General features: G+C 48.6%; 6 protein-coding genes across 6 annotated transcripts; 1 reads left to right on the forward strand and 5 right to left on the reverse strand.

The window, feature by feature from the left end:
• Positions 1–484: 484 nt before the first annotated feature.
• On the reverse strand, positions 485–2,105 carry PFICI_08870 (uncharacterized protein; the record flags this gene model as incomplete). The annotated part of the gene is made up of 3 exons (XM_007837451.1): positions 485–619; positions 736–1,700; positions 1,766–2,105. 3 exons carry the CDS (start codon positions 2,103–2,105, stop codon positions 485–487), a joined length of 1,440 nt encoding a protein of 479 aa, XP_007835642.1.
• A 4,206-nt stretch (positions 2,106–6,311) lies between these two features.
• PFICI_08871 (uncharacterized protein) lies at positions 6,312–7,705 on the reverse strand (the record flags this gene model as incomplete). Its single annotated transcript, XM_007837452.1, has 4 exons — positions 6,312–6,587; positions 6,679–7,026; positions 7,088–7,477; positions 7,547–7,705. The coding sequence occupies 4 exons, from the start codon at positions 7,703–7,705 to the stop codon at positions 6,312–6,314; spliced, it is 1,173 nt and encodes a 390-aa protein (XP_007835643.1).
• A 4,448-nt stretch (positions 7,706–12,153) lies between these two features.
• On the forward strand, positions 12,154–12,659 carry PFICI_08872 (uncharacterized protein; the record flags this gene model as incomplete). Its single annotated transcript, XM_007837453.1, has 2 exons — positions 12,154–12,241; positions 12,352–12,659. The coding sequence occupies 2 exons, from the start codon at positions 12,154–12,156 to the stop codon at positions 12,657–12,659; spliced, it is 396 nt and encodes a 131-aa protein (XP_007835644.1).
• Positions 12,660–14,213: 1,554 nt separating this feature from the next.
• PFICI_08873 (uncharacterized protein) lies at positions 14,214–14,847 on the reverse strand (the record flags this gene model as incomplete). The annotated part of the gene is made up of 2 exons (XM_007837454.1): positions 14,214–14,458; positions 14,535–14,847. 2 exons carry the CDS (start codon positions 14,845–14,847, stop codon positions 14,214–14,216), a joined length of 558 nt encoding a protein of 185 aa, XP_007835645.1.
• A 520-nt stretch (positions 14,848–15,367) lies between these two features.
• PFICI_08874 (uncharacterized protein) lies at positions 15,368–16,788 on the reverse strand (the record flags this gene model as incomplete). Its single annotated transcript, XM_007837455.1, has 2 exons — positions 15,368–16,376; positions 16,445–16,788. The coding sequence occupies 2 exons, from the start codon at positions 16,786–16,788 to the stop codon at positions 15,368–15,370; spliced, it is 1,353 nt and encodes a 450-aa protein (XP_007835646.1).
• Positions 16,789–17,191: 403 nt separating this feature from the next.
• On the reverse strand, positions 17,192–17,551 carry PFICI_08875 (uncharacterized protein; the record flags this gene model as incomplete). The annotated part of the gene is made up of 1 exon (XM_007837456.1): positions 17,192–17,551. The coding sequence occupies one exon, from the start codon at positions 17,549–17,551 to the stop codon at positions 17,192–17,194; it is 360 nt and encodes a 119-aa protein (XP_007835647.1).
• Positions 17,552–18,227: the final 676 nt, after the last annotated feature.

Genomic DNA, 18,227 nt, shown 5'->3' on the forward strand with positions numbered 1-18,227 from the left:
AAATTTTCATCAATGGATAATGTAACATCGGAGCTGTTTCGCAGCCCGCTGTTGTGGTTCTCCCATCATATGGAGCCAACGCTATCTAGGTACTTTCAAAAAAGACGAAACATAATTACAAAAGTGATTGATTCAAGACCGGAGCCTTCACTCGTCCTTATATTCTCAGAAGCGTACCTTATTTTCTGTCAAGTGTCGCCAGTGGCAAGAAAACACACAAAACAGAAACAATGGCCTCAGACAGCAAGGCCGCTTCACTGGTAGGTCCTGACTCACCTTGATCAACCTCGAAATTGGATTCAGAGCATCTTTGCATGTTCTCATGTGTAGACAAAAGAACAAGTGGGAAACCGAAAGGAGAGCAAAATTTAGAATAGATTACAGTTTGGCGTAAATGCAAATGCTTCGCTCCCAAAACACAAAAGAAAAGTCAGCCTACGTATACGGGTATATCCACCAGATTCAAGTGCCTGCTAGTCTTGTTCTAGTCCTTCTTCTTGTCCTGGCCATTGCCTTTCTTGTCGTCCTGATTCTTTGCCTCTTTCTTGGTCTCCTCTTCTTCTTCCAATTCCTCGTCAGCCTTGCCTCGCTCTTTCTTCTCACGCTCCTTATCGAGAGTCTATAAAATCAAAGTCAGCCAAGTTCTCGTGGATATTTCATGTCTAGTACTCAACCAGACACCACTTCGGTATTCCTCGCCTTGAGAAGGTGGAATGGGGAGTCATTTGTACTTACCTCTTGAACCTCCTCTCCGCCCAAATCCTTGGTTTCATCGTAGTCTACATCGTATTCCTCGGCAATCATGCGGATCTCCTTGCGCAGGGCATTTGCATCGCTAACCAGGCTATCCCATCGCTGCGGGTCAAATCCCCGAGCCTGGTAGAGCATATTCTGGCGCCGTGTGACGGTGATATTGAGGGCAGCGCGGTAGCTGAGATCCTTGCTGATAAAGAGGAACCACAGATAACCGCCCATGATGGTCGTCAGTCCAGCGAGGTAGGTCACGGGCTCGACCAAATCCCAGCCAGCGTCGGTATGGAACGTGACGAAGTAGACGACACCCCACCAGCCACTTAGGGCAGCAAAGCCAGCTTTGGCAATGCGGTGCGCTCCCTGGTGTGCCAGGACGTCGCACTCGTGCTTGATCTTGGACAGCTCGTCAATCTTGCGCGACATGCGCCGCAGCCGCACCCGGAGGTAATGCGTACGGTCATTGAAGCTCGGCACGCCTACTCGCAGCTCTGTGTTATGTCCGTCGATATCAATCGCAAACTCACGGCCACGCGCCGCGTCCCGGATAAAGTCGCCAATTTCGGTACTGCTGCTCCAGCGAACCCAGTCCTTGTCCTTATTCGGCGTATCTGGACCCTCCCGGCCCAGTCCCGACGCTGATGCAATATTCTCGGCGTTTTGCTTCTTCTCACCCGTCTCGTCCTTGTCCGAGGCTTCGGCGCGGAAATACACGTTGGGCATCTTTTCGCGGCCCTTGTCGTCGTAGACGGGCGGGAGCTCGGCCTGGATCAAGCGCTCGAGGTAGGAGAGCGGTTGGTGAGGGTGCACGAGCAGGGCCAGCGGCTGTATGTCCTCATTCTGGGCAAGTGACCTGAACTCGCCCTTGTTGCCTTTCTCGTCGTGCGTTGCGTCGGCCGGTATGGGTATGATGAGCTTCAGCAGTCGCGTAGGTGTTGTCAACAGCTTCCCTAATTGAGATGCAAAGTGTGAGCAGCCAGACAGTATCACGAAACGGTCGGCATCATATTCTCACCTTTTGTCATGGCCTTGTTCATCTTCTTGGCTTCCAAGTCGGTGGGAGGCCTATCAGCTCCTTCGCGCTGCCATGGTCTCTTGATTTGCTGTTTGGTGGCGGCTTCTATGCCGGCCTTGACCTCTTCCTCGTGCGCATTCTGATCTCGCAGGTTTGTCTCCCGTGCTGTCTCGTCTTGTAATTCTTTTTGGATCCGGCTTGTCGTTTTAAATGATCGTGAGAATGCAATCTTATGGCTCGTCTGTGAAAGCTGTCTGCTGCTGCAAGGGGTTGCTCGCGGCGACCACCGCAAAGCGGCGCTGCTCAGCTGAGTGCAGCCGCGCCGAAACACATAGCTCATGTCTGCTAACTTTGCGCAAATGAATGGAGATGGGGAGGAAAAGACAAAACAAACAAATATCTGTCGCTATGTTCCAATTTGAATATTTGGAACCAGAAAACTAGAATGTCGTCGCTCTGCAATCGCGGTTGTCGTGTCCCTTGTTTGAGAAAGTCGCGGACTAATTGCTCCAGCTGTCGAAAGAATGACGTCAAGGCCAATGCTCGGCCACGCGCTTGATTGACGTGGAATGAGGCCGAGACCCTTGGCCCCAGGTTCCAGGCCATTGGAAATTAAAGATCATCCCATACACTCAAGTGATCGCATCTCTCATGTTTTGCGCAAGATGGTATACGGGTTTTAGAAACAAAATTTTAGCCCATAAAGAAACTCACAAGTATAATATTTTTGCGTTTTACTCGCTTGAAGAAACACGAGTCGGTATTGGGTCGCATTGTGAGTTTCTTTAGCGCTATGACGCTCAGACTCCACCCATCAATCGTTTCTATACCCTAGTACTTCGTACAATAGTTAGCATCTCACTTATTCCGTCTTACATTGAGTCTGTAAAGTCTATGAAATACACGTCTTCATCTCAAAGAAATATCAGGGCTCTGGCGGCTCTGTCACTTTCAACAAGTCAATACATCATCCGCTACATGAGACCTTCACTTTGAGCACCGTTAGTACTTGTGTCGCTTGGCGAAAAATCATTGTCAAAAGGCCAAGACAGTTTTGGCGCAACAAGCCAGGCTACAATGCATGAACGCAAAGCATAATACTTCGACCTGGCCTGTCTTTAAAGACAAGTGAGACACACACATGTGCAATCGTGAAGCCATTTGTAGGCCAATTGAGTGTGCAGTAGAATCCACATCATCAAGCACAAGTACTGCCAGTACTGCCAGTGCTGCGCATGCTGAACCTGTTCTGTTGATGCGCTTTACCGCCGCAGAGATAGATCTATTAATGAAAGCGATCAGTTTATTTCAAACTATATGAACGTGATGTAAAAAGCCGGAAGCTCATAAAACTCGCCTGTCTTTCTCAAATACCGTGGCTGTAAATCCTTCAAAGGTTACTGCATGACTGCTGGTTACAGAGTGATACATGCAGGTGTATTCGTTTGGATCATTCTCCTCGCGAATGAAATACTCGATTGAATACTCCAATTGCAATTCTGTCTCTTTTTGATTTTCAACGCAAGTAAATCCACGCAACTGCAAAAGGCACAATCTACCAAGACACTAAAACAACAAACCATGCTCCGACTCGATATCAATATATTGTTCGTCCTGCTAAGCTGGGCCAGCTTAGGCGTATCACAGGTGCAGGACGTCCACGAAGTCAACCGAGACATTTCAAGAGATCTCATCATGGGACTTTCCGTAGTCGCAGCGGCGACGTTTGTCTTTCTGATTGTGGTGTGCACTTGCGCCCATTGCGGCCCGTGGTTGATCGGCAGGTGCTGCTGCGGCGACAGGCGCCGCTCAAGGCAGCACTGGTTCAGAAACGACTACGACAACAAGATCAGTACGCTGGGCATAGAGAACCAATATTATATGTCGTCGTCGTACGCATAATCACCGATCTGCTCGCAAGTGGTCAAGGACGAGTGGTGCTAGACCTCTAAAATGCTCAGAATCATACATTGTCTAATCATCTTGCGTGGAGTACATATGGGGACCTGCGGACATTGGATGGCCGAATGAAAGGATTTTGAAGAAGTGGTCTTGTGGCTTTGTATCAAAAAGTGTCACAGTATTTGACAAAGAAGATTGTACGGAATCAAAATCACCCAACCCGCCAACGCATCTAACCTAGTCAATTGGCATGAACATGATATCTCTCGTGTCAAATATTCTATTTGATTTGCTGATACTGGCACTCACAAATTGCATGTATGCCTCATGGCTCGTCACATTGCGCAGACTTCGGTCCGGGATGATATGACGCATATCGCTCCACGCTGGGATTGTACGCCGCTCTTTCGGGCCGCCTATGAAATTGCAAGTTGTTTTTTTATTGGAACCATTTTTTTCTGCATTTCTAGATAGCTCTGTTGACTTGAGCCGATCTATCACGATTGACCATTGTTCTGGGTACATGTCGACTTTGATGATATACTTCAGTACGAGGCATGGATTTCGATTCAGGAACATCAGAAACTCCCTGGCCATAGCAAGACAGTAGTAGAGAGTGATGAAACTCAACATGTGGGAAGTTATGGCAACAGATCCCTGTTGGACCCGCAGGCTCTGGAGTGAATGCCAGAATGATTCTATTGTTTGCCCAAGTTCTAACCGGAGATCTCAATGTATCCGCCCACCTGCTTCCTCTCGACTGAGGGCATCTCATGTCGAAGTTCTGAGTCGATACGAACGTTGTGCTGATCTTGGCCGTATTCTTGCGAGCACAAAAAGTGTAACTCTGAATTTCTTGACAGCTTGTCAGCGCGAACTAGCCCCCGGTCGGCACTGATGGGCTTTGGTCTTCTCAGAGGCTTTTTGCTAGTCTTTCTCAGTGATAGAGAGAATCTTGGGAAATGTTTGTTCACGAAAGGTTGCATTCGTGCTATAGAGTTGCAAGCGATTCCAAGATTGAACTCCACGATGGTCCAGATTGGGACCTCTGCTCGCGTCCCGGTAAACCCGGGAGTTTCTAGTATGGCTTTGAAATAGTACAAGCGACCGATTGATGCGATCACGACGCTGCGTCGGTTTGTCAGCAAAACTTGCCCCCTCGCAGAAATAAAAGATGAAAGAACGTACGCAGAACCCATTGCCAAAATTGCGCCAACTACAATCCTTTGTCGCAAGGGCAAATGAAGTCTGTGAATCATTGGTAATGGGAGACCGATAATGACAAAATCGGTGATAATGTTTGCCACTGCTTGACCTGTTACTACCCCTTTCCAACATGTTGCAGAGCCAAAGGTAATGAAGCGGCACGGTCCACCAAACAGGATTGTGAATAGTATCGTATATGCAACGATGGCTATAGCAACGGCATAGATGGTTATTCGAAATCTCTTAAAAGGGTTTATGCGATGATAGAGCGCCAGCATAGCCAGCTTGGTCAATGCCGGAGGCCAGAAGTAACAAATCGTCATCATCACCAAGAGCTGGATACTTGTCAGCGACGGTCTCATTGCCTTTACTGGCCGCATTCAGATGATTACGACTGACGTTGTTCAAGCGGGGCAACTCGCTTTGTGGAACCTTCCACACGGGTTCACCAAATCCAAATGGTATTGCTTTCGTTTCTTAGCGATAGACCCAGTCATTGGGAAAACCTGGCAGGAACTTACAAAGTACCATGAAGACCCATTCTGCTACACTGAGCGTCCAAGCCAAGAATATCAGAGCTTCCATAATTCTATTAGCGAAGTCAATATAACTTTAGGGTGGGACACTCACGGTCATCGATGTCTATTTTGCGCGTGATATAGAAACTGGTATACAACCTAAGAACCATGAGGAAAGTTGCAAACGATGCAGTAAAGGAATAAAGTATGATAATTTTGACCACGGGTTGAGATATGGTATCAGTATCGCGCGGTTTTTCATCCGTGGGAGACATGTCGGCACCCCGCGAAGTTACTATAGAAATTATCGAGATGCATCGAGACGGCACAAACGTTTGAGATATGCACATATATATATTCATGTCCTCGAATGCGACGTAGCCTTTCTGATGCCAGACTTTTGCACACCGAAGACGAATGCAGAACATTGTGAGGTTCGAAAGTGCCTCGCCGAAGTGTCTCTTGCCTTCCTGTAACCCTGCGCTTAGGCAATGCTTACCCCCATTTCCACAGCCGCAAGAGCCCCCAACCCCCGAACCCCCAACTCCCCGTAACCAACCGGACTCTCCATGACGACACATCCAAACAGTCTCTTGTGACAATCCAGGGCTATTGTAGTCGTATGATATGCCTGGAAGTACCTGGTTTGGAAAACTGAAACTTAACATGGGTGCTGATAATGAATACGATAAGAGAGTGACTGGGAAAGACACCCCTTATTGTAGAAAGACAACTGGACATGAGAGTCTGCAGCCCGTTTCGACTCACTACATGGGAAGTCAACGGAGATTTAATTGGGTTCATAATGCACAGGGCTTACTAAGGATTTTATCGGAGTCCTGGCGTGTTGCAGAATCGTGATTGGAGAAGCAGTTGCCACCTGTAAGGAGTGCAAGTAGTGAAAGCCGAACACTAACGAATTACGAGCCCGGCGATTTCAATTTGCCCCAGCCGATTTCACCATTGACAGCGTCCCAGACTGTGTAGTACTGCTTCAACAAAGGGGAACCAATCAACCAGATTCCTCCAATGGACACTGTTCCTAGTGGGTTGTTGAAGAGAGTCTGACATATCCCTGGCTGCCCCGGGTACTCCCCAAGATTGAAAGCCTCTTTCGGAATCGTGAGGTTCAACGCACCGCCAACGGGGCCAAAGGTAAAGGTAAACTCGGGCGCAAGGGCATCTACCTCGTCACACTACAATATAATGTGTTAGCAATTGCCTTTTCAGGTAGTGAAATAAGTTTCAACCTAGGAAAGAAGAGAAATAACACCGGAAGTTGCTTACGGGTGCACCCCAAGCGCCAGCCTTGTCGATCTGGGTAATGTTGGGTGAGATGGCAGCATAAAGCTTCTTGGCTATCTGGTAGTTGGGCGTCTGCATAAAAGCCGTGCCGGTATCCAGGATTGCTGTTCCAGTCTTGGAGAAGACTTCGCCGTTGATGTACAGCCCGCTCTGCCGGAGCGTGTAGCCACCGCGCGAGCTCTCGAGTTTTGTATAGGGAATCTCACCCTCGTACTTGGTGTCGTCAATACCGCCCAGGGTGAGCTCGGCGCCGTCGATATCACCGGCGGGTGTGTAGAAAGCAAAGACCGGTGATGCAAGTTGACCACTATCGTACAAATTCCAGTACCACTGGGAAACCTCAAGTTAGTGACAGATCATATGGTGAGTGGTTCTTGAGCACGGGTCTTACTGGCTCTTGGTTAATGCCAGTGACGTTGGGTGCCCCCAGACCCAAGATACCGTCAACGGGCATCTTGTTCAATGCAGCGGCGGACTCGTCGACAAGAATAAAGCCCTGACTTTCCACAACAAGGTCTCCCAATGCGATCTTGTCGTGTACAATAACGCCGCCTTCGCCTTCGGGGACAGTAAAGGGAATAGAGTCAACACCAGTCGAGTAGTAGGTCTTGGTGCGTCGACCGGGGAGGGGCGAGTACGTGCTCGACTTGGTCGGATCAAAGAGTGTGTGGTTGCTGCAAGTCGTGCAGTTTGTACCAGGCAGAAGCAGATCTACGCTACCTGTATCCCATGCAACGGTGTGGTTCTGCGGGGGAGTGCCGACTTGTACGGTACTATACCACTGTTGATCGTGTTAGCCATTTGTTGAAGCATCCGGTTGGTACAATGGATGGTCATCGCCACTTCATACCTCATTGTCGCCGCGGTAGAACCAGTCGGTAGCAGGTACATTGATGCCAGATGCTGTCGCAGCCCGCTTCTGGATGGGGATCTTGTAAACATTTGTAGCTTGGACTGAAGCAATCATGGCCAAGGCCATAAGCCCGGCAGCACGGTTTGAGAGGCTCATGTTTGAAGCGATAACTGTAGTGCCTAATAACTGTTTTGTTAGGAGTCTCTGGAGGATCAAGAAGGCCAAGCTTCGCGGCTGGGATGGACAAGCTTTTTTGTATGCCCAGAAAGGCGGCATTCATCCTGTATTTGTGAGAGGATGGGGAATGCGCGATGGCGCAAAATGCTGCGCACTTGCCCTGAAGTAGAGCCACCACCGTTGTATGAGGTAAGACATTGAGCACGGAATTGGCGACTGATCAAATTCATGACTGAAGGGAGTAATGTTTGCGCGCTTTTGTATTTGTGAGTGTGACGTCGGTGATGACTTTAATATGTGTGGGATCACAGCAGTTGCCTATAATGGTCTTGGCGTGATGAAGCTTGACCCATATTCAGAAGGTCTTGGCAAGCCTAAAAATTGTGTTTAAAATACGTTACAGCCCGCGAACCTGATTAACTCCGCGTTTATGTGCAAACTGATTGCCTTGAGTGTATTCCAGAGCCCTAATAAATGCCCGCCGACGGCTGCGAGGTTATTGGATGTCTTGAAAGATGGCTCTTGTTTTGTTGTGTCAATTTTGAAGCATTCTTAGTTATGTTTGATCCGTCTTTAACGATGAGTTTCATTTTTTGCACTCTTCTCTACGACCGTACTGAAGAAATTGGAATATTTTATGTTGACAATGACTATTTTCCGTCAAAAACTTGCCGTGTGCACAAACGTAAGTGAAAGTCGTTGCCGTACAATGAACACCCTATAAGGCTGCACGCGGATAGCCACGGGTATTAGCCACTTGTGGCGTATTACTCTTTGTATGTTTTCGATCAACTGCACACCACTCTTGCACTATGGTATGATATTGCTATATACCTAGGTATTTGTCCTTAAAGTCCCTGGAAGAAGCACGGAAATCCAATTTCTTCACTTCTGAATTGCATAACAGAAGGCTAGCGGCCAGGTCAGCCTCACATCGAATAGAATATGGCCGAGTTGGTGAATGAGGGGTAGCATGTAGCACGAATATAGTTACTATAGCTCTAGTACACAATTGCATTGTGTGCCTCGACGTAGTCATTCATTGTCATCACTACATTACATCAAGGGTAGCGGGAGTAGAATATAACAGTGTATGACATTTAAGCCAGAATACTAATGGGTAATGAAAACTTTATAGCTCAGAACACCATTTTAGCCGAGACAAAGACCTTTGCTGCTGGGCAGGTTGGTGCCCGAGGTGCCGTTGGCAGGTGGTGATACTCTTGCACAAGGTCTTTGTGGAGTGGCCCAAAATTTAGGCTTTAACATCTGGGGATGACATTTTCGGGCCCTTAGATCATACAAGTATTAGGTACACAATAAAGTCGCAAGCACAAATGTGGTTTGTCATTGAATACAGCCCAATTCCAGTGTGATGGTTAACGGCTAAAGTGTATACAGAGACCATATACTACAAGGAAGGACTTTCTCGATTCAGGATTGGGCTCATACGAAAAGAGTCCATGGCATGGCATAGGCATGCAAGAGTTTTGCACTACAGACCCACAATAGCTCAATTAACAACAACCAATACCGTGTCTTGTAGTAATGAAGATTGTCCATAGGCTTTACTAATATTGATGCTTATCGTTACTGATAGCTGTATGCGGCCAATCACAAACTCTGAGCTACCGGCTCGAGCAGACTATTGGTTAACCGAACTCGCCCTCTTGTCCGTAGGGCGTGCTTGGGGAGCTCAGAAGAAAAAAAAAATTGGTAGCGCGTCATGCTATGCGAACCGTGCTAAAAAGGGTCCAACAACACGTGTTTGGACCAACACTAAAAGCCGGCCCCGAGCCTGCAATGTGCATATACCCAAGCCAGGGCCAAGCCAAGCGAACCGACAATCCGAGCCGTCAGTGGCCGTCCAAGTATTTATCGTTTTGCTGATCAATTTTTTGCCGATCTCGCTCGGCAAAACTGTCTATTTTGGCGCAGTAAGTGCCTGTTTGCTAAACCGAGAATTGAAACTCGGTAGGTCGAAATGCTTGGACAAGGATGAACCAGGGACATGGAATTTTCACAAGCCAATTTGGAGAATATTGAATGCGACGTGAGAAGAAGACTTGTGTCCATGTGTGAAGCCGAGCCTCCGCGGTGTAGTTTGGGGTAGGACAGCAGAATCGGTATGCAATAGCAGCCCTGTAGGCTGTCGTACGCCACTATCAATGTGAAGGAGGAAGGGGCTTGTAGTACATCGGAGGCTGAAGCATGACCCGACTTTGATATTGTGCAAACGTTATGATGAATTCGCGGAATCCTCACGTCATCCTTCGTGCCAGGCATTGCATCATAGTCGACGTATTCTCAATGCCATGAATGCAAAACTCGGGCAATAAGCAATCACTCACCCAGAGGCAGTCATGGAGTATCGAACCTTCATAAGACCGAAACAAGTCCCAGCCGGATGGCGACTATTTCCTACACCATGTGCCCATAAGGATAAGCAGAGATTCTCATAGTACATACTATCATTCCCCCCGTTCCCCCGCGCTCGCCCTGACCTTGGCGCCAGACAAGCTAGGCGCATGGCCTGATCTGGGCTGAGATGTGCAGCATGTATCTGCACGATGCCGAACCTTGCAAGCCAATGGCCGGGTGAAACCATACTCCAATACGCGGGGGGAACACCAGGGTGCAGAGCCGTAGTGTGGGCAGACTTTTTGTTGTCTTTGTTGGGCCATGATCTTACGGTTTTGAAGCACCGGAAACCGTAGGCGAATATGTACTCAAAAAGCGCCGCGAGGAAATAATCGTCGTCGGACGGCATTTCCCTTGGTGTCTGTGGGGCAATATAGTCGTTCTACCAACCCAGGCAAGGCACGTTTAGGATCCAGGAACTGACGTGATTTGTGATGATCTGGAGCTCCTCCCACTTGGAATCTACCTAATCCCCAATCCCAACCCCGGACACCCGAGGTCGGTCGGCTTGGTCGGGGCTCGGGCAGCGAACTCCATGCATCAGCTGCATTGTACAACTAGTCGTCGTTTACACCTATTTTCCATAATCATATGTGCCACCTGGATGATTCTCATAAATCCAACCGGCGTTAAGACGGACTGACACGAAGGCTGCAGGACCATGATTGCAAACAAGGTGTGATCTGCTACAGTGTGTGCACCTTTAAGCTTGATTTGCAAGCCCTTGGAACCAAAACTCTAGTGTCAACACCTACTTGGGTTACTTTTGAGTCAATCAATCACAAGGACGTTCGAAAAGTAAACCACCGAGGCACAGACATGTGGTTGACATTCATGTGTGCTTATGGTTTTATATTCTATGTTCGAGCCGTCTCATAACTTTCCGAAAAATCCCGGCGGGGTTGTCTCTCCTCTTTCGTAATGAAAGAGGAAGACTGTCCGAGTCGTGTCGCAGGGCAATAGTTCATACGAACATGAGGTAATGAAGTGATGGGAGGATCATAGAGATCAGCAAATTTTCGTAATTTTGTCTACTGCGAGAAACCAGAGCACAAATGAAAACAGGTGGAATATGGATGTCCAAAGTCCGATAACCGCAGAGTAAAAAAACTATCCGTCGGATAAGATTCAAAGTGTGCAGACATGCAGGAGTGCGCTCACTCGCTGGCCTAATTCCAGTGGGACTAGGGCCCCTGCTGCCCCGGTCAGCGGAGGTTGGAGCTAGGAGCAAGGGAGAATAGACGATCAACCAGTGGGTGGGATGCGGGCAAGCGCTACCCAAATCGCCCAAGGTACGTATCTCCTAGCGCTTTTCGGGCCAGTCCAGTGGACTCGTCCGACAGGCATACACCAATGGAAGGCGGCGCGTTGACTTTCCCTCCACCTCCAAACTGGGCTCATCCCACGCATAAGGAAAGACAAGCAAGCACGAACGAACGGGGCTCTGGCTTGGTACCGTACGATTTTTGCTTGCGCGGGACTGCAGCTTACATATTGGCTTTGCTTTGCATGCTACCTGAGATAGACAAGACAGACAGAAGGCAGCAGAAAGGCACACCATCCATGACCAGCCTCGGCGAGCTCCTTCATAACTGCTCTTGACCCCCCCTCCCGTCTGCCTTTCTACCCTCTTCTCTTTTTCTGAAATCTATTCCTTTTTACTTTCCATTCTCGCCTACTGTAACAGCCCGACTGACGACGACACGTCCAACTCTCATTCACATAACCAACAACTTGAACCGCCAAGCGGACCCGGCATCAGCTTTCCGCACCAAGCAACCAATTTCTTCCCGGGATTTTCTCTTGCGCCCGCCAATTTACTACCACTACGTACAGAGTCCGAGCTTGGCCCGCCCACCCGCACTTCTCTCCACTGAAACTTTCCATTCAACCACCAAAGCGCGCAACTTCCGTGGTTTTTCGTGAACACGATTACATTCACGCAATCTCCCGCACACACCTGCTCGTCGTTTCTCTAGACAGCCCAACCAGCACATATCATCACAATGCAGTTCACCAGAGCCCTGCGCCAAGCTGCTCACGCCGCCGAGCGTGTGCCCTTGATCAGATTCGTTGGCCGCCGCGAGATCCCAGGTAAGCCACTGTCCCTGTCTCATTCACTCAAATCTCCTCGTCATCTACTCTGCCCCTCATTCCCTGCAATGGCCCTCCTCCTAGGACTCTGAAGCTGACTTGTCCTCCAGCCAAGATTGACCACAGCCCGCAACCACACCCTGCCTCGCCCACTGGCAGCCTGCCCGCAGGTTTTGGTGCCAACGGCAACTCCCACACCTCCTTCAGCAGCTACCGTGATTCGGCACAGCAGCACGGCCCTCTGCGCAAGAGCGTCGGACGCATTGGAGGTACTTCGGGTTCCAAGCTGGGCGCCGTCGCCGCTCCCAAGGGCCAGTTCTTTGACCGTAGCGAGCTCCCTGCCCGATTCAGACGTGCCCCAATTGATCTGGCCGAGATCGAGGCTGTCGAGAGCGGCGGTGCTGCACTCTTCGGTTGAAGAGGAGATTGGCAACCCCTTCTTTTGACAAGGGGTTGAGAGTTGGGGAGAGAAGCGTCATGCAGATGACGAATGAACTACGCCGTCGCCATAAGTAATGGCCACGGTCTTTACGTTGCGATGCCCCCCTAAGATGCCTTACAACTATGGGTCCGAAGAGGATTACCATAGTCACGAGAAATCCAGCCCGTAAAGTGGATCTGGATCATGATGGACCAAAAGCATTGTCTTACGGGAAAAGGGCCGCATCGTTGCCAAACAGGATTGGGAAAAGCAGGAATTCAGAGCATTGCCTTTTGTGAAAGAGTATATTGCCTATTTAACAGGCATGCTCGTGCGGCGTTTATTGATATTGTGTTATCACGCGGCGGAAGAGAGCCTGCTGAAAAGACTCTAGACAGATTTCTATATTCCTTTTCCCTGCCTTCCCCGTCTGTCCGCGAAGGGAGGAGGCATGGTATTAAACCTTATAGTAACTGGCGAGCCAGCGCTTGATATTCAACACGTCGAATTACAACAATCATGCCCCAAGCCCAGTGATTTTATTTTGGTCCTCCCCAAAGGATGTCTTATGATGCAGTGTTTGGTCTGGTTCAATTTGAGACTTGCATTTCGTCCCGTGATTACTCTCTGTCTTATACTGAGCTGTTTTTCCGTGTCTTTCGTATACACAAGGAACTTGGCCAACCATTGTGTATCCCGCCAATTACCAAGACACAACTTCCAAGATTCACCATTCGTAGACGTTCTCCAGGCCTGTCCACCACCAATGAAATTGAATCCCGGCATATCCGGCTATACAGGAACACGTCCAACTGGTGTGGTTACACCGAGCTATAGGTCATGTCGAAATCGGCCACCGAGCTCCGAGAGCAAGCATTGTACTCTTCACAGAGAATTTGTACTGATGCTCCTTGTGTCTCGGTATATTATCAGAAGATAATTAATGTTTCTCGGCATTAATCATGGAGCTTTTGAGCTGTCCAGAAAACAAATCAAGATTGCTGGATGGTTCTTGGTTTTTGAAGCAGGTCAAAAGGACGTAAGGCTGATGCAAAGAGGCATGGCTGACGGGTGTCCGTTGATACCGAGGTTCTATGATGGAATGTGCAAGTGTGCCGAGGGCAAGTATTTTGCCAGATGGTCGGAGTCTACACACCCAATCAATGTCCTGGCTTCGGGAGAGTCCATGTATAATCTTTGCATTTGACTTTTCTTGTCATTGCAAATTACATTTGTGTATCTGCATCAAGCGAGCCAAGATACGACGACACCAACACGTCAGATTGGCCATGTTACGGCCCGAGAGGTCTACTTCAATCCCCCTCTCTTCCTTATGATCCGCACATTGTTACCATGCTCCCGCGTAATTTTGGGTTGATACGTGAGCATCTAATAATACAAAGCTGAGAAGCAAATAACAAGTACAATACTGGCCTTCAAAGCTCCAACTGCATATCCAACGGAAGTGCACAAGTAATCTCATGAATGCTTCGTGACTGGAAGGTCGCTGGAAAACAACTTTTTGTTTTTCTAACCAATTTGTGGTCAAAATCATTCCTCATCCGACGAGATTTCAATGGGCGACTCTTCATCCGTGCCCTCCGGACTCTTGGCCCCATCCGGCCCAGCAATGTGCCTTTGAATGACACAGGGCGTTTCCTTTATATGCCGATCACAGCATTGCCAGATGAAGCCCTCGGGCCACTCTTCGCGACGCCAGTCTGTATAGGGATCAACATGGCCGTTGGCTATCTCATCATCATCAGGAAAGACATCGTCATCAATCTCCAAGTAGGCTGGGCGATGAGTGTTAGCTTGGGGTCTCTTTCCTTTGTCTCTCCTACTCGACAACAACCCCAAAAACAAACTAACCACTATGTGTCTGGCAAGAATCGTCACGATTGGTCGTGATATCAAACACCTTTTTGCACGTGATGCACTTTTCGAACCTAGACACGACCGTCTTGGCCTTTTTGTTGTCGCTCGCATCCTCTGCCTCTTGAGGGCTCTGCTCGGATTTGCGCTTATTGCTCCCAGTAGGTACTGACAAGAGTAGGCGCTGAGCGGCTTGCTTGCGGCATTCCTCGGAACTCTCGCACATGGACTTCAGTACTGATCGCAGCGCCTTGAGGTCGGCCTTTTCAATGGCGGCCGACACGACTCGGATTTCTTCGTGCGTTGTCATGACTGCGTAATTTGGTGCGAGTCAACACTACACAATATCGGCTTCACTGATTTGCTGATGGTACGTAGATACTATTGAATTGTAGACAACGCGACGCGCCTACTAGTCAGGGACAAGACGTGTTGTGCGGGTCACTTTTTCTCTCTACACTAGATGCTAGGTATTGCACCTATTTACACCCCTGCCACTGACATCAGCCCTTGACTTCTGTGGGGTCTCTCCATATCGATACCTAGGTACGTATTAAAACGTAAGTGTACCTGGACACAACCCACGCACATTAATGACATCGCATGTATAAGAAATGAGAATGCGGTCAACTGGTTGTGATTGAGAACTTAATTCATCTGTACAAATGTAATACTGAGTGATTGTAAAGTTTCCAATTGCAAGGCTAGCTCTTTGGCAGTGAATATTTGTCGTGGCGCTCACGTCAGCAACAACTCAACGGAAACTCCATGATTTCTCATCGACACATCCGAACAGTGAACGTGAACATCCACACGTCTTGGGCCGCTGCTCAACTCAGGTCGAAAGGTGCAATCTCGGCAGCCAGATCCAAGGAAGTCTCTGGGGCGTCTCCAAATTTCCTAAGCAGATCCAGAATGATTTTGTGCCATTTCTTGAGCTCCGTTGTCCTCGTTCCGGAGAATTGTATTATGCCTAACCGTGGTTGGTTAAATTGTAACAGGCCCTGGCACACAGCCGCCTTCACAGTCCCCAGCCAAAGGCTGGCAGCCTCCTGAGGCATCAACATAAGTTCTCTGTTGTTCATTACTTCCCGGTACTGCCCTTGCTGGCGTATAGCGTTTATATTAGCCTGGAGGGGCCACTCTGCTCCCTCTGATTTTCCAATGATGCTCATAAAGGTAAGTTCGTAGGTATTTTTGATGTGCCGATCCATCTCGCAAAAAAAAGGGAACTGTCCAGCCATTCCTCGCGGCAACGCCATCACACGATCAAGGCCAACAAGGCCTAGAATTTTCAAGTTGCCGTTGACCAAGATATCTTTTGGCCCAAAATTTGGTATTGTAAGCTGGAAGCGTTCATCGCACAGGCGGAGAACTCGTCTTTTGCTGTGCGCACTCGACACTAATTTGCGCAAAGCTTCCTTGTCAGTTTCACAGATCGCTAGATTGTCTTCGCCGCTTTGAGCTGCTGCCATCCTGTCGAGGAGTTCGTCGGCATAATCTTCTTCGCGGGCCCAGGGGCCTTTACCGGAAGACGCCTCTGGCCCGACCATCCACTCGCTGGATTCTGAATTCATGTATAGGCTGCCAATCCTGGGGAAATTGCAGTATCCGAACCAGGCCTGGATCGTGGCCATTTGCTGACGGAAGCTCGTATTTAGCTCGCCCAGTTCGAAATTAGTCAAATGGCCTCTCAGGACTCTCTGCATCAGGAGTCTCTGCATTTCTTGCGCATTTGTGCTGTGTATATATTCCATTATCATGTATGGTGCCCCGACCTTGTTCTGCGAAGTAAAATGCCACGCATGCAACTTAGGAACTGGAATACTGCTCCTCTCTCTGACTTTTGTTAGCCTCTGGTCAAGATGAGTCACCCTATAATGCTGTAGACTGCTTTGTTTGCTTACTTCAAGTACTTCATGGTAGATACCTCGGTCATCATTATCCAATCTATGTCACGCCGATCGAACCGGGGTATTTTGACGACAATACTGGTCCCATCGTCAAGCACCAGTCTCCTGATCAGATAATACCCTCCGAGATAGGCATTCCCCAGGTATTGCACGAATTTTGGGCCACCCGGTGGATAGATGGTTTCCACCGCGTGCCAGTTGACTCTGGCTAGAACTTCTTCCTTGACAACGTTGCGTGAAGTCTTGTTTATTGCCCAAATGTCGCTTCCAATCGGTACTAGCCCTGGCGGTGGACCGGATTGAGGCAAAAGCATCTCGCCTGCCTTTCTTTTCTGCATTTCGTTTCTACTTTGGAATGTGTGAGCAGTTCCAATTGTGGGCTTGCTTGCCAGCGTGCTCGGAGTGAACAAAAGGGCTGGCAACTAATCGATCAGGAGCCGTGGGAACAGTGTTGTCGAAGCTCTCATCTGCAGCGAGAAGAATTAACAATGAGTTCTTAGTGACTAGAAAATTGCTGTGTCAAAGAGAATAAAAACAGCAAAGTACTGAATGTAAGCCAGTGATGTGCTAACACAAGCCCAAAATAGACTCTTGGGAGAGATGGGGGTTGATGCAGACGGTCGTTTACGAGCACAATGGCATTTGTTTACACTAATTCAGAATTGGATTTCTCTCTGCGAAGGAACGAACCCGAGCATTTAGTCAAGTTCGGTAATGACGAAATTAGAGTAGTAATTGCCATTACTTGATCCTCGAGGCCGACACAAAGCCGCTAGCGGAAGCCTCGTACGAGCTGGAAAGCTTACGCTGGGAGGCTGTCAGTGTAGCAAGGTTACCATAGGTCTGGAAGGTCCGTAGCGTAGTGGTTGTGCTCTCAATACAAATGTCCCATGCATGGTTATGGTGCAAGTGGCCAGCTCCGTGGCAGAGGTCCTCACGTCTCTCGGTCACAATGACATTATCTGTGACGCTTGTGGTTGCCGTCGTATAGGTCTTTCTTGTAGAGATTGTGGTAGCCGTAGTGGTGGTATAACCCGTCTCAGTTTCCATCATATCTGGTTCAAGTGCCTGCAACGGTGATTTTGAAGACAGCCAGGCCATTCCATGCGTCTCTCACGGTGGATTGATCCAGGTCAGAACCTATCATGTTGACTTGTATAATGACAGGACCAGTCTCGATTACGACAATAGTGACCGGAGTTACAGGAACGAGGCAGGAACGAGCAGAGCTCGGACTCTATGGCTTATTCGCAAGGGCGACGCTCAGCCAGTACGGGTTTTCACACTTTACGCTCCTCTTTCGAGGAACAGCTGTCACAGTGACAGACGCAAGACTATTAGAAGATAGTGCGGAGTACCCAAGGCTGATTGCATTGCTTACTCGGTCTCAATACTCGTAGAAGTAGCATCAGTCTTCGTGGCGGAGGAAACTTCCTAAATAAAACTGGTCGCATTAGTTGTTGTAAAAAAAAAAACATTGATAGCACGGAAGATGTCGGTATAGGTAACAACGTCTCTGGCTTATTATTATTATTATTATTATTTTTTTGAAAAAAAAAAAAGTCACAGTCATTGTTGCCGTGATCAGCGGGATGCAAGTGATGCAGAAGGTGCTGTCCTTGGATGTATTCAGGTAGAAACGTTTGTAGCACTGCTGTACCAACAATATACACGGGAAGTCCGGTGGACAACCGCTCCAAGGCCGCTGAATAGACATCATATCGGGCCTGGATGGATGATCAGGTATCTAGATCTTCTTTCATTATAGAAGCCGCCA

The sequence above is a fragment of the Pestalotiopsis fici genome, assembly GCF_000516985.1.
Source record: "Pestalotiopsis fici W106-1 unplaced genomic scaffold PFICI_Scf_6, whole genome shotgun sequence".
NCBI lineage: Eukaryota > Fungi > Ascomycota > Sordariomycetes > Amphisphaeriales > Sporocadaceae > Pestalotiopsis > Pestalotiopsis fici.